We start from the raw sequence: 16587 nt of genomic DNA, 5'->3' as shown, positions 1-16587 counted from the left end.
ATAAAAATATGAAGCAAATTTGGCAAAATGCTGAGAATTGATTTGTTTTCTTATTCTCTGTATGTTTTACAAAAAATGAATAAATAGTGCAGAATATCTTTATATCATTTTCTATCTCAAATCATCTCTCAGCAGTGGTTTATGTGTCAGTCTTTGGGAAACAATGCTATAGTGGCTTAGAATATAGACCACAGAACTGGGGTTCAAATCTTACCTCTACCATGTACTAGCTGTGTAGCCATAAGAATGTCACTTCACCTCTTTATGTTGCAGTTTCCTCTTCCGCTGACTGGGTAATATCCACCCCATAATATAGTTGTGGGAGTTAAATAATGACTTAGGGATAGTCATGAGGGATAAAGACTTCAAAAAAGTATATTTTCTGTCTATAGGAAGTACTGAAAAATGGAAGTTGTTATTGAATCATTGATTACCTCTGGGGAGAGGTAAAGGAAGACATTCTAGAAGAAGTGACACTTGATTTGACTGGTAAAGGACCTTGAAGAATTAACCAGTTGTGCGAGGGAATCAAGGGGTATTTTATACAAAAGGTATAGGATGGCATGTGGCAGAAGCATGAATGTACATACCAAACTTGGGGAGCATGCATGGACAAAGCTAAACATTTAATTTTTGTAGTCCTAGTGTCTGATAATATTTCATGTCCAACCTTGGGTGTATCCTTTCAAAGTGCGGCATAAGTCAGAACATACTTTGGAGATGATGATGAATGGTTTGGGGATGAATGGAAAGAATGATGATCTGTGGGAAGCAAAAATTTATCTGGACTTTGAACAGACTGTAGTCAAATGCTAAAAACAGAACTGGAGGGAAACATGGTGAACACATCTAAAGATGATCCCCCTCTTCCCTACTTTTATTTCTCTATTTTCCATAGCATGTCTATTTTCCAGACACACTTTCCAGATGCACTCTGGAAAACCAGTCTGTTAAAAGAGCATTAGTCAAATTATAAACCTTTAGACAAGATTGCTGTAACTGACGAAACTACCTTTTTGTTGGGGTTCGATGGCTGAGCAATGGACTGGATCACTGCCTGGCTGGTTGAATTACATTCATAACCAGACTGGGAACTTTCAGACCTGCCTATTATATTGTCTTAAGGAGCAAAACAACTCGGAATGATTCATATCAGTGCTTTAAAGCTTAGACTTTATGACAGTCAAAAATTAAAATTGAATAGAAAATGGCTAATGTAGTAGTGCCATATAGCCATAACCTAACTGTAACATTTTTTTCTCACAAGTTAAAAAAATGGACCTGAGTGGGGAAAGTAATAAAATAGCAAAAGAGCCTATGGAATAAATCAAAATTCTGTGGCCACACAGCCACAACATCATACCCAACCTGTCTTGCTAATCATATCACATTAGCAACCAGTTAGCTTGAGCCAATTCTCTTTTCAATACCTATTGGTTTTGATACCTATTCAAGTCCTCAGGGAGGACAATACCTATTCAAGTCCTCAGGGAGAAAAGGAGAACCAAGGCTCTAGAGTGATCACATGTTCAGTGCTATGAAGGGACCTGATAGTGGAGCCAAGGCATTTTCTCCTTTGTCCAAATGTCTGAAAATGATAATTATTCAAACATGTCAGAAAGCAACATGGAGTAAGAAGGAAGATGGTTACTCAAAAGCCAGTAAGGAGCTTACGAGAACAGTTGTGCAGTTTGGTTTAACAAGTCAGGTATACCAGCATCCCAAATGACACAGGATGTGATTTCACTGCTTGGCTTGCCCTGGTTTCTGAATGCTGCCATAAACTGGTCTCCTATTTGTTTGACAACCTATGAAAACATTCATAGTGCTGTTCTTTTAGGAAACATAAAATGGAGATTGCTGGGTTTCAATGGGTGAAAAGTTTCACGAAATACATTTTTAAAGGTTAAGAAGCCAGTTTTACTAAACGACATTAGTTTTTTTTAAAACTTTATAGATTAAATTTTATTTCATTCAAGGCTGAAAACATGCCTCCCTCCTGAAATAAACAGGCAATTTTCCATTTTAAATGAGTAAAACTAGTGGAGACTGGCTGAGGTCACGCAGCCTGGGTGTGAGGTTCAAGACGACCAGGCAGCTTGTGTCCAGGGTCAGCCCCTGACATCTACCACCATGCTGGTGGACAAGGCTCATCTCCTGCAGGACTGCACACACAAGATTTCCACTGTCGTACCCGCCAGTTCAGTTCCAGGAAGCCAGAGCACTTCAGAAGGTGAAGGTTGTGGAGTGGTGCATCACACCTAGAAGTTACAAAAAACTGATCAGACAGCAGGGAGGTGAGATGCATCGCAGAGTGGTGTCTGGATCCTTGCCTGGGAGTGGCTGCCGTGGGTCTGTCCCCTGAAGTAAAGGAAGTCCCCACCCTCCTGCTGATGCAGGGGCCTCAGGTTGTCAGGCTGTCCTCAATCGCTCCTCCCCCTGACCTCCCCCCACCGCAGGTCCAGCTTCACGCAGATGACGAAGGGCGCTAAGATAAGAACCCCAGGGTTGGACCTTTCCTGAGAGTCCCCTAGCAGTAGAAGCCCTTCTCAGTGTTGCTCTCATTGATGTCACAAAACACAACAACCTTGCATCAGTTGGTGGCTGTGAGTCCACCAGCCATACAGCCTGGCACCCCTGCTTGGCTGCTTTCCAATTGGTGAAGGTTACCCAGTGTGGGAGGACCTTTTCTTCCAGATGCGGTGGGTCTAGATGGTGGCCTGGAGGACGAAGTGTGTGGCCATGTACCAGTGGTAGCAGTAGAGAAGCTCCATTCCAATGACCCCAATGACCTTTCTGAGGTGGTCGTAGAAGAAGAGCAGGTCCTCGGCATATGCCCTGCAAGAGGGAAAGAGAAACATCCACCTTGCTGGTGCTTCCACTCCATGTTGTGAAATTTTCATTCCTATTATTGAATCTAAAGGCAAGCCATTTCAGTACTGACTTCAGCCCCAGAACCCCCGAGATGATTTCCAAAAGAATGTGTACAGCTGTAACGTTAGGACAATTTATGCTTCATTGCCCATATCTTCAATGACTTACCAAGCACTTTGCATGTATATTGATAATTTTCATATCTGATCCCGAGGTAGCCAGAGAAGAAAACAGAAGCGGAAACAATAGACTTTTTCCTCACTCTCACATGGCAGGCTAGCATTAGAGGACGAAGAAGTTAAGGTGGCCTCTTTTAGATTGCTCTGGGAGATTAGAAAAAGCAGATAGAGAAATCCTTGGGGCCCAGATATTGGGAATCAGAATGTGGGAAAGAATTTGAGAAGGAAAATTCTTCATATTTTTAATTAAACAAACCACATAAATCAGAAGTACAAAGAGAGCTGCCAAAAGGAGAATGTCCAGTCTTGGTAGCAGAAGCTGCTTGTTTTACTTTGTTGCCTTACAAAAGGCAAAAAAGAAAAGAAAAAAAACTAGTTTGGCAGAAATGCTAAAAGTTCAGTGTTTTTAGTTGAAACATTTTTTTTCCCCAGAACCACCCCAACAGTAGCTTTTTATGCATAAAATGTTATCTTGCATTCTTCAGCGTGTTAGGCATCTTTACACCAGCGAAGTCCCTATATGTCAGTACAGTTAGATGTATTTCGTTTTTCAACCTTTTATAATGTTTTTATTTTGTTTTTGTTTTTTACTATATTTTGCTATATTAGGATAGATATAACACATCCTGCTGGTGGTTAAATATGCACTTTCCCCATCTTCCTTATTAAAGAAATCCAATCCTGTCCAATATAGCAGCGTTTCCAGCTGAAAACCAATGTTTCCCAGTGTTGCTTAAAGTTAAGTGTATCCATGTGACAGTCTGGATGAATGAGATGTAAGGAAAAGTTTACTGGAGGTTCTGGCAACATTTTGCTTGCTTGAAATAGGCAGTAGGAGGTTCCCTTTGCTATTCCCTTTTTCTTTTTCTGGCCTGGAGCATGCTTGTGAGGATGGATGTGGAGCAGCCACCTTGTGACCATGAGGTGACTTACATACATCATGAAATGATTATCATAATAAGTTTAGTAAACATCCATCATCTCATAGATACAAAATTTTAAAAATAGAGAAAAATTTTTCCTTGTGATGAGAACTCTTAGGATTTAATCTCTTAGCAACTTTCATGAATAACAGAAAGCCATGTTAATTATCTTTATCATGCTGTACATTACATCCCTCGTACTTACTTATAACTGGGAGTTTGTACCTTTTGCTTCATCCAATTCCCCCTCCCTCCACACCCTGCCTCTGGTAACCACAAATCTGATCTCTTTTTCTATGGATTTGTTTGTATGTTTTTGGAGTATAATTAACACTGTCAGTTCCTGTTACTCAACATAGTGATTCAATATTTCTATACATTTCAAACTGATAACCAGGATAAGTCTAGTTATAATATGTCACCATCCAAAGGTATTCCATAATTATTGACTATATTCCCCACACTGTACGTTTCATACCTGTGACACATTTATTTTGCAACTGGAAGTCTGTACCTCTTAATCTCCCTCACCCTTTTCTTTCCTCCCCCAAACTCCCTCCCCTCTGGCAACCACCAGGCTTTGTTTTTGTTTTCTTTTGTTTTAATTAATTAATTAACTTATTTTTGGCTGTGTTGGATCTTCATTGCTGTGCACGGGCTGTCTCTAGTTGCAGCGAGAGGGGGCAACTGTTCGTTGTGGTGCGTGGGCTTCTCATCATTGTGGTGCATGCACTTCTCACTGTGGTGGCTTCTCTTGCTGCAGGGCACGGGCTCTAGGTGTGTGGGCTTCAGTAGTTGTGGCACACGGGCTCAGTAGTTGTGGTTCATGGGCTCTAGAGCACAGGCTAAGTAGTTGTGACGCACGGACTTAGTTGCTCCACAGCATGTTGGATCTTCCCGGACCAGGGATCGAACCCATGTCCCCTGCATTGGCAGGCAGATTCTCAACCACTGCACCACCAGGGAAGTCCCACCAGGCTTTGTTTTGATGTCCTTTAATCTTCACATACACATTTATCTTCTCTGAAAATATCACTGGGATATTTCCCCAAAGTAATGGTTATTTCATAGTGACAACCAATATATAATACCTACTATGAGCTAAGCACTATCCCAAGTGCTTTACATATATTAATTCATTCAAGCTTCCTAACAACCCCATGAGGTAGGTACTATTATTATCCCTATTGTATAGATGAGGAAACTGAGACACAGAGAAGAAAAATGACATGGCCCAGGTTTCACAGTTTATATGTGGTGGAACTAAGGCAGTCAGGACCATGCTGACAATTATGATATGACACTGTATTATCAATCAGTGCTACTGTTTTATTAGAGTTAAACAGCTGTTGAGTCTTTCACAGTGTATTTGAATGTTGTCACAACTCTGCACTTAACATAGTCCACAGAAGTGGCTTTTGATCGCATTCTTCCATTCACGAACTTGCTGCTGTATGAACATAGACAAGCCCTTTAACTTCCCCACGTCTCCGTTTCTGAGCCACATTCTTTTCAGTACAACAGGTCTGGCCATTTTGCTGGTCTTATGTCTGAAAATGATTTACTTTGTTGTGGTCCAGTCAACTGCTTTGTAATCAGTATCAATGATAATTAGAAAAAACCAAATCCATCTGAAAATGAGTGATTCTGTGGCTCTCTGTTGACATGGCCCCTGGCGCTGCAGGTCGCAACCAAACAGCTAGCTCAGGAGAGCTGGTAGCTCCCTAGAGCTGCAGAACTGTCAGCAGGGATCCACAGGAAGGGAGAGCTTGAGGAGAGCCAAAAGAGAGAGAACAACCCAGCTGCTGAGGTTGGCAGGCAAAGGAGGCTTCCATGAAGCTGTTCTCTGGTGAGAATGAGAAGTTGAAACTCTCACAAGAGCATTCTTTTCTTCAGCGCCATGACCCCACTTTTCATTGTGAGGCTTTTAAGGACTTGCTTTTACAGGGTTACGCAGATTTTTTTAAATTTAAGTCAACATATCACAGTTCTTTCTGGATTCCAAATCAGAGTTCATTAGGTACTGAGACAACTTCACAGAAAAGCAATTTATTGGTTGTAATGGATTTAAGTAATGTTTTAATGTTTTAAGTAATGTTTTTCTCAGTATATTCTCCACTTTCTTTTCCCTCCGTCCAAGTGGGTACCGGGCTCTGTTCTCCTGGCCTTGCAGGAAAGAGTTAGAGCACCTCAGCAAAAAAGACAGAAGGGGCTTGCGAGTTTAGTCATTCAAAAAGCTTTAAGCTCATAGAGGAAGGAATTCCACAGGCAGAGAGGACCCTCAAAATATAGAAAGGGAGAAGGCTTTTCCTCACACTAGAAATGGATTCTTCCAAGCTGGGGGAGAAGAGTGGAAACAAAATATAAGACTCTTGAATAGAATCAAGGATCTTTTACTTCATTTCACAGCAGTTCTAGCAGGGAAGCATTAAGACCCTAGAAAGCAATGGCTGTGAGGTGTTTCTTGGCAGGCAGGTCTGTATGCAGAGTTGGCAAAGATTCCTGAGCCCCAAGAACAGTGGGACAGCAGCCAAGGACCTCTGATTTGAACGGACTACATAGGCCAGGAAAGGGAACACCTCAGCACTAATCTATATAGACCTCTGATTAATAACTAATAACTGTGTGCTTGTCCTCTCATCACTGCTACTCACTCCAATTCCCCCCAACACCCGGGCACCACATAAGATGCTGACAGTATGATGTTGACAGTCTTGGGGAGAAGACCCTAAGAAGTGACTGAGGTTAGTTTTTTTCCCACCAGTCCCCCACCACTGAGCCCTTGGGGCTCAATGTCTGAAATATAGATGTTATTAAAAAATCATTATATTTTTGCACAACAGTGATTGAGGTCTGAGAGTCATACATGCTGGAAGAACTTTAAGGGTCAATTCTCCTAACCAAACTTTTTTATAATGCAAGGATTCACTTTGATGTTTTCTGCTCTGGCCAAGAAAAAAAAAAGACACATTCTGACAGAAGGGAATTTATCTCATACTTATAAAAAGGCTTGCATATCTGTATCTTAAGATTTTGGCATTAGCTTTTACCCCTAACTCATATCAACATTCAGAGTGACACAAAGCTATACCCAAACAAAAGTCAGTTTCAGAATGTTCAACTTATTATCAGATGGTTCCACCACAATTTGAAGTTATGATGCCAGGAAGTCTAGTTATTTCAAATCTGAAAAGAATATCACCAAGCCACACCTTTCAAAAATGTTATTAACATATGATTTTTTTGCTAAACAAGGAAGATGGGAAATGTAGTTGCATTGACAAAGAATGTATGGAGACTGCCAAGAAAGCAAATAATTTTTGGAAGTCACCCTTATTTGGAAATATTCAAGTCATAGAACCATGGTTGTTTAAACAAAACCATCTACCATATCTCCTTTTGAAAATATGTACTTCCAAAATAAATGAAAAGAATACTATGCTACTCATTTCTTCTATGATTTACTTGAAAACAGCTCAGGTTTAAAAAAAAAAAGACAAAGCCTGCCAAGAATTGCAAGTAGCTTCCTGTAGGCATTGTGATGTAGTGGAAAAAGCAGAGCCTCTGCAGTTGGACAGACCTGTTTGTGAAGCATGGCTGCAATCTTAACTAGTTGGGTGACCTTGGGCAAGTAACTTTATCTTCCCCATGATTCATCTGTAAAAATAATTAAATTATATTAAATGAGAAAACATGTGAAAGTGTTCATTGAAGGGTATTCACTCTCTAGGTTACAATGGAAATGCAGAATAAGTTATACATGGTTATTATGATATAAAGTAATAAACACATGCATGCCTTAATACGTGCACAAAACTATTTAGATGAGTTCTGAAAGGCTTTGAACAGAGCAAAACAATGTAAAGTGATGTTTGGCCAAATGCAAAATTATAGCTAGAGTAAGATAGATACATTGAAATAAATTCTACTTATTCTACTTTAAACTTCTCCTATAAAAATCATTTTTAAAGTCACTAGTTGCTTTATGAAATTTGCTATAAGTGAGACAGCCAGAAATTCTATTGCTGTTTAAAAATGCCAGATGTTGCTATTTCTAAGGGAATTATGAGGAGATTAATGTAAAATATCAGCGGTTTCTACACTTTTAGCCAGAATAAAACATCAGCTCAAGTCCAAAGGCAGCAGATGAGGTGACTCTTAGTAGAATGAAGACACTAGGCTAGACGGCCAAATTAGAAAGTAGCCACCCAACTCAAGGCATTCTCTCAGTTGCCCAAAAATTTCATGATGTCCTTTGTGTTGAAATAATTCTGCAAAGAAACCTACATGCTACTATAATTGTTATAACCTAGGGGTCGGCACACTATGGCACATGGGTCAAATTTGGGCTGCCGTGGGGGCTTTTTGTTTGTTTTGCTGTTGTTGCTTTTAAAGATTTAATTTTATTTAGTTTGGGCTGCACTGGGTCTTCATTGCTGAGCGCGGGCTTTCTCTAATTGTGGCGAGCGGGGGCTACTCTTCATTGCGGTGCGCGGGCTTCTCACTGCGGTGGCTTCTCTTGTGGAGCACAGGCTCTAGGCACACAGGCTTCAGTAGTTGTGGTGTGTGGGCTCTAGAGCGCAGGCTCACTAGCTGTGGTGCACAGGCTTAGCTGCTCCGCAACATGTGGGATCTTCCCGGACCAGGGATCGAACCCCTGTCCCCTGCACTGGCAGGCGGATTCTCATCCACTGCGCCACCAGGGAAGTCCCTGGGCTGCTGTGTTTTTGTAAGTAAAGTTTTATTGAAACATAGCCATCCCCATTCAGCTATGTGTTGCTATGGCTGCTTTCACACTACAACAAGCAAGAGTTGAGGAGTTGTGACAGAGACCACATGGCCCACAAAGACTAAAATACTTACTATCTGGACCTTTACAGAAAGAGTGTGCCAATCCCTCACTGGCCACCTAAAATCAAAGACAATATATTTAACCTTATCCATGGGATATTTTCTTTTAAAAAGATGGCCATATTAACTCCATTTGTTGATTGCCTGGAAGAAAATTTCTGAGCAGAGGAAGAGTCTTCCTTGTTTACTTGCCCATGCTTATTCCCTTTCCAAAACAATAGAAGTCAGCAATGTGGCACCCTATGTTGGAAAGTTTGCCAAATTTTGAATTTGGGGTGATTGTAGACTTTGCATTACAACAAAGGCATGTGGAGGCTAATCTGAAGTTAGCTGCCTTTATTTCATTATTTTACTTAAATAAACCTTAGTACAGCCAAAGTCAGCTTTGCAGGAGTCTACCAATCCCTTAGGAGATTTGCTCTGAAATAATATGGCTGAAACACATTAGCCGTCCCACATTCTTTGTAAGGTTTCGAAAACTTCGAGAATCATAGCAATGATATTTCTTGGAATACCGAGCAATGAGCTCCAGCACTGCTGAGTTTCATAAAACTTCCTCCCAAATCAGAATTGACAGTCTGATTCAACCCATAGCTCATCCTCCCAAATAATGTGGTTTGAAAGATAAGGAATCCGAATGCAGTAAAATAGTGGCTGAAAAAACAGACAGAAGACAGGAATCGGGGCAAAATCTCCGTTCTGAGTATGCAAAACCTCAAGATGGAGTCATGCTACAATAAGTAATTCAAAAGCTATAACTTACATGTGTCAAAGGGTCTTTGATATAAGAATCTGGAGGAGAGAAAGTCAAAAAGATTAGTCTGGCTTTCTTTGTTCTTCATGGACATATTCCAAGATAAAGTTCAAACTAATGTTAGTCTTGGTTATTTAGTTTTATTATGCCTACAACAAAAATAAAGCACTCTCCGTATTTTTCCCAATAAGTTGCAGGCTTGAAATATATTTTCAAATAAACGCGGTAGGGGGAAGCTTCTTTTTAAAAACGGAATCAAAATAAATGCCAACAAGGTTTATAGTATGGCCACTGAGGAGAGGGAAATTTTAAATGGCAAATTAGTGTATCTTTAGCAACAGAGCAACGTATAATGATGTAGTTTCATACATTTCACAGATAGCTCTTACTCAGTTCTATACCTGGTTCTGCCATTTGGTAGTAAAGAACTTCACTTCTCAGTTTTTCTCTGTGTGAGGAAAAAAAAAAAAGAATGAAAGCTATTCCTAGAATAATATGGTGATTAGAGGACTCTAAGTTCTGAATTGTGTTATAAGCATATCCAGGTATGTGCTGATCCTTTTGGAAGAAAATGAGGCTTTTACCGTATTCCCTGGGGGGTTATTTGCAAATATGCTTTGACACGGAGGTGTCAGAGCAGGGCAATAGGACAAGTCTCAGCACACCAGGAGCCTCACTATTGGGCCAGTAATTATTTTGGAGAGCCCAAGTAATGAAATGCCACTAGGTTAACAGTGATATAGTAACACATCTATCCTACCCACAGGCTTAGGGACAAGGACAACTGAGTTCCAAAATGGTCTGGTGTCCTTAAAGCTGAGTAGGCTACTTTCAGCCAGTCACTGATGAGGGGCCTTGGACCATGTCCACCAGAGAGGAAGACATGAAAACTGACATACTAAAGCCAGAGAACTGGAATACTACAGCGTTTTCGTGGGGTCTGCACTTAAGGTAAATTTCACTTTGCCCCGAATAAAAAGATTTGGTCTTTTTAGGAGCCCATGTCTACTCATCAGGAATCAGGGCAATTTTAGCTTATACACAGACACAAGCAAGCAGAGGACTTTTAAATTGTAAATCAGATCATGCTAACCTGCTGTTCAACATTTTCAATGGCTTCCAATCACTTTTAGAATCAAATCTGAAATCCTAATCATGGGCCAATATGGCCCTACATGTTTTTTTATTCTGTCCACCTCTCTGACCTCAGGTCTCACTGCTTTGAACACCCTACTCCAGCCACATTCTCCTTGCTGCTTCTAGAACATGCCAAACTCATTCTCACCTTAGAACCTTCAGATTTGCTGCCCTTGTGGCTTGGAATGCTCATCCCCTAGACTTTCCCATAGTTTACTCCCTCACTATATTAATTGTCTTTATTCAAACATCACCACCTAAGAGTGGCTGCCCCTGATATAAAATCTACCCCCATTTACTCTATATCACCTCATCCTGCTTTAACTTTCCTGCCAATAATTATCATTGTGTGATGATAGAATACCTATTTATTGATTAATTTATTATCTATCCTTCACCAGATTGCAAGCTCCATGAGGGCAGGGACTTGGTTTTATTCACTCCTTACCCCTGAAGCTTAGAAGAGGGACTGCCATATAGTGGGTACTCAGCTGATATTTACTCAATGTATAAATGAATTAAACTAGATACTCAAATGCAATCAGCTTGTATAGAAATTTTGCTTCCAGACTGTGCTAGACATAAAATATCTCAAACAGTTGAACATATGACAATCAAATTTTAAAGATGTCTGGAAAAGTTGATTCCCTAAGTGACTTTTGCCATTCCACAATTTAACTCACTTGTGTTTCAGTTTCATCCTACATGCAATCACTTAAGCTTGGTTCCTCTTTAGTAACAAGACATAAGGTTGGTATAATGCCTATTATTGGTGTCAGAATATCCAAACACCCTTATTTTGGCAAGGCTGGAGAGAGGTTTAAATTTCTTTTGTTCAGAAGAATCCCAGAAAGAGAAGACATAATTACTCTTTTGGAAAATTAGACTCACAGAGATTATTGGTTATTTAAACAGACTCAAGCCTCAATTTATTATCCTCACTTAGTACTATATAACTGCGTACTCTTGCACTTGAAGCAGTTTGTGTCCCTTAATCAGTAGGACCATTTTAAGTGGTACTCCCTATTGTTTATGGAGTAGGTGTGATGAACTGAATTAATCCATGCACTTACTCTGGAACACCTTGGAGAGAAAGTTGGCAGATTCTGGATGCGATCTAGGGCCATGGAACAAAGACTTTATCTGTATCAATAAGGCTCAAGAGCTCAGCCAAGTATTGACAGTAACACCATTATTAGCTCCACTGTGTGTGTACCTAAGTGAACAAATATTTCCTGCATTATCTTACATTACTCCCTTCTGGCATCCCATATTCTACTCCGGTCAAATTGGACTACTCCCCTTTGGTGGTTATTCCCTGTGTTTTTCTGCCTTAATACCTGTGTTTCTGCTGTCCCCTACCTTGTACTATAGTTTGGGGTTTTTTTTAAATGTATGTAACATACTTGTTCTAGTCAACTATAAGTCCATTCATTCACTCAAGTACAAAAGGAAAGGAAACCTTATATCAAAAAGGAAAAGAAAATAAGCAAACAAATCTAAAGATCTGATCAGAAGATTTCATTGGTAAAACTTGTAGTAGAAATATGGTAGTAGGGATTTTTGATGCCAGATCTAGCCACTGAGAGTCTTGGACTCATAGTCAAGTTCCACGAGGGTCTATCTCCAGTATTACAGATCAGAGCGACATAGTTCTATCTAAATCTGGGTTAACCAAAACCATAGTTCAACAAATAATTTTAACACTTGTATACAAAGTCAAATAAGGTACATTTCCTGCCATAAGGGGTGAAAAAAACACATGAACTGGGCATCCCTGGTGGCGCAGTGGTTGAGAGTCCGCCTGCCGATGCAGGGGACACGGGTTCGTGCCCAGATCCGGGAAGATCCCACATGCCATGGAGCGGCTGGGCCCGTGAGCCATGGCCACTGAGCCTGCATGTCCGTAGCCTGTGCTCCGCAACGGGAGAGGCCACAGCAGTGAGAGGCCCGCGTACCACAAACAAAACAAAACAAAACATAAACTAACAAATATAATAAATGGGATACATGATAAAATACAATATGCTTAGGAACATATCATCTTATTCCTCTTTACCTCTGTCTCAGTGCCTAACAATGTCTTGTACATAACAGATACTTTGTAGATATTTATGAAATTGAATATAATGTAGTTTTCCAAAGTAGAAGTCACAAATTCAAATTCCACCTTGGGATAAATATTCTGTGTTCAATACAGACTTGCTATAGGGTATGTGGAATGCAGTAGGCTGGTAAACATTAATTTCAAGTGCTAAGTCAAAATAACATTGAAAAACAAGATCAATTTAGCCCTACGTGCAAACTGCTGCACTAAAATAGAAATCGAAAAATAAGGTGATAAGTACTTAAGATACAAGGTTTCAAGTAAGATATATCTTAAGATATCACTGCATCACCAAACTATGTTTTTTCACCTCTACCATTTTAAAAAAGTTTTCTCAGATTAAAGACAAATAGGAAATCTTCCACATTTCAGAGCCAGTTATCTTTGAAAACTGTAGAAATTATTTCTTTTTTCATTGATCATGTAATGGGCTTATTACCATAAGTTACCTTGTGACACAAGAAGGAAAAAGGAGGCTCACAGTTCAATGCTCAATTTCTAACTTTTTTTTAACGTAAAGTGAAGGATGGTAGAGAGGTATTTTGAGTGTTCTCCAACTTCCATACTTATTTTAACCTGTAAATTTCTGGAGTACAGGGCTGGATTAAGCCCTTTAGAGGCATTTAGCCCTGAAAAGATTACAGTGCCTCCACTTTATATATAATTTAAAATTTAAAAGACATACTACAATTCATAGAACTGTATATTAAAGTCAATTTTACTACATGATAACTTGAAAAATAATGAATTATGTACTGTTAACTAAGTATACAGCACTCTTAAGACATTCTATTTTTCCCATAATGACTCTCTTCATGTTGTTTTTTTGTTTTGTTTTGTTTTTGTGGTACGTGGGCCTCTCACTGTTGTGGCCTCTCCCATTGCGGAGCACAGGCTACGGACGCACAGGCCCAGTGGCCATGGCTCACGGGCCCAGCCGCTCCGCGGCACGTGGGATCTTCCCGCGCCGGGGCACGAACCCGTGTCCCCTGCATCGGCAGGCGGACTCTCAACCACTGTGCCACCAGGGAAGCCCCATATCTTCATGTTTTGTATAGAGTAATAAAGACCAAATTCTCCCACCCCGAAAAACCTTTGTGTCCCAGGTTTGTAAGCTTGTGCTCAGACTGTCTATTGGGTAAACCAGCACTCTAAGAAATACAGCAGTATTTCTTTAGTGCAATTCAAGGCTGAGGAACATCCGAAAATAAGTTTGCTTTGAGCAGACGTGTGATAGATACAGCTCTTATACTGGCTACCGGTACAGGCCTTCTGAGATCCAGAGAAGCCAGGTGCTGACATAGTGTGATTTGAGGAGCACCTTGGGGCAATCTGATTTCACTGACCTGTATTTCTCACCATGTACTCAATCCTCATGGCTCTTCTTAAGGAGAAATGAATAGCTTATCTGGATCGAGGCATTCTGTTATGTCAGAGGAATAACATCTGTAGGAATTGGTTTATTTAACTAAGATACAGTCTTTTGCCACCCAGCCAAAATCAATTTAGCTGTATCTGCAAGACTGGTCAATGGTAATGGAGCAGGGATGGGGAGTAGAGGAAGGGAAAGCTGGAACATGGTTCATGTTTAATTCTGTTTCAATGTGTTTTTTAAAGTTATGCTTAGGTGTAGCTGAGTTTTATAATATCAAACTATTTTTAGAGGATGGTCTAGATCAGAAAAGAAATACTCTTACATGTGTCAGATCACTCACAGAAGAGCCAGTGCATGGATGGCCAATTACAGATGGGGAAGAGCAGGAAAGCAAGAGAAGAGATTGAAAGGCACTCTGTTTAGGAAAGAACTGGTCAGCAGGGAGGTGAAGGAAGTGAAGGAGCAGTTGGTGTTGCAGGAACTGATCATTTTTTCTATTGTGGAGGCTGGGTGAATGAGACAGATTCTTCCTTAAGCTTTCAAGTAGGGAAAGACTGAACAGTCCAGGAAACAGAGCCAAGTGCCACAAGATACATAAAGCAGTCAAAATCCTTCTAGGGTAGTTAAGTTTATAATGTGGAAGGTGGGGAGATAACACTGGGGTCTGACTCTGGATGGAACTGTTAGAAGTCTAACTAAATAGCCGAAAGGTGAAAACAGCTCAAGTATTTATCAATAAATGAATAAACAAATTATGATATATACATACAATGAAATATTATTCAGACATTAAGAAAGGAATGAAGTACTGATACATACTACAACCTGGATGAACCTTGAAAATATTGTTTAGTAAAAGAAGCCAGACACAAAAGGTCACATATTGTATGATTCCGTTTATATGAAATATCTAGAATAGGCAAATCCATATGGACAGAAACCAGGGGCTGGGGGAGGGGAATTTGGGAGCAAGTGCTTCATGGGTATGGGGTTTCCTTTTGGGGTGATGAAAAACTTTTGGAACTAGATAATGATAATGGGTGTAGCATATTGTGAACCTCTGAACTGTTCACTTTAAAATGGTTAATGTTATGTGAATTTCATCTCAATAAAAAAATTTAAGTTTTACTCAAATCATAGGAACTCGAACTCTAACTTTCAATATTCACGGTCACTTCGTTCTTTTAAAGTTTGAGTTACATCAAAAGTCAGAAAATATTACTCAGCCATAAAAAGAAACGAAATTGAGCTATTTGTAATGAGGTGGATAGACCTAGAGTCTGTCATACAGAGTGAAGTAAGTCAGAAAGAGAAAGACAAATACCGTATGGTAACACATATATATGGAATTTAAGAAAAAAAAATGTCATGAAGAACCTAGGGGTAAGACAGGAATAAAGACGCAGACCTACTGGAGAACGGACTTGAGGATATGGGGAGGGGGAAGGGTGAGCTGTGACAAAGCGAGAGAGAGGCATGGACATATATACACTACCAAACGTAAGGTAGATAGCTAGTGGGAAGCAGCCACATAGCACAGGGAGATCAGCTCGGTGCTTTGTGACCACCTAGAGGGGTGGGATAGGGAGGGTGGGAGGGAGGGAGACGCAAGAGGGAAGAGATATGGGAACATATGTATATGTATAACTGATTCACTTTGTTATAAAGCAGAAATTAACACACCATTGTAAAGCAATTATACCCCAATAAAGATTTTAAAAATGTCAGAAAATAATATTTAAAGATTAATGAGAACAGTGGCTAATTATTTTTAAATCTTTCTATTTCTTTATGCCTTGATTTAGTTATATGCTTTAATGAAGAATATATTTTATTTAATAAGAAAATATGTATAACCAGTAGTGATACTCAAAATATTTAACAAGTTGTACAGCGTGGACACTGACCAATAAGATACAATGCCAGCTGTCAACAACCAATAGACAAATATTTTCCTCACCTTATCTCTAATAACCAAACGTGATGGTTAATTTTATGTGTCAACTTGATGGGGTTGCCGGGTACCCAGATTTCTGGTTAAACATTGTTTCTGGGTGTGTCTGTGAGGGTGTTTCCAGGTGAGATTAGCCTTTGAACTGATAGAATGAGTAAAGCAGATTGCCCTCCCTAACATGGGTGGGCATCATCCAATCTGTTGAGGGCCTAAATAAAACAAAAGACATAGGAAAGAAGAATTTGCCCCATCTCTGTCTGATTGCATAAGCTGAAATATGGGTCTTCTGCTCTCAGACTAATAATTACACCGTCAGCTCACCTGATTCTCAAGCCTTCAGACTCAGACTGAATTACACCACTGGCTTTCCTGGGTCTCTGGCTTGCAGACAGCAGACTGTGGGACTTCTCAGTCTCCATAATCATGTGAGCCA

The 16587-nt window shown here is 40.0% G+C and overlaps 1 protein-coding gene across 2 annotated transcripts in view; it reads right to left on the bottom strand.

The window, feature by feature from the left end:
- Window positions 1–1952: 1952 nt before the first annotated feature.
- The window catches only part of LOC109552475 (uncharacterized), an 82749-nt gene continuing 68114 nt past the window's right edge, over window positions 1953–16587 (bottom strand). Inside the window, exons 2-3 of one of the 2 annotated variants that reach the window (XM_033850177.2) lie at window positions 2671–2838; window positions 1953–2261 (exon numbers count right to left, since the gene is read on the bottom strand). In XM_033850177.2, the coding sequence (XP_033706068.1) occupies window positions 2709–2838 (130 nt within the window). In that variant the 3' untranslated portion in view covers window positions 1953–2261; window positions 2671–2708. Of the gene's footprint in view, window positions 2839–16587 lie in introns of both variants that reach the window. The other variant, XM_019949486.3, reaches the window with a different exon arrangement.

The sequence above is a fragment of the Tursiops truncatus genome, chromosome X, assembly GCF_011762595.2.
Source record: "Tursiops truncatus isolate mTurTru1 chromosome X, mTurTru1.mat.Y, whole genome shotgun sequence".
Classification (NCBI taxonomy): domain Eukaryota; kingdom Metazoa; phylum Chordata; class Mammalia; order Artiodactyla; family Delphinidae; genus Tursiops; species Tursiops truncatus.
The sequence above is the reverse complement of the archived record's forward strand: the minus strand, read 5'-3'. Positions and strand labels throughout refer to the sequence as shown.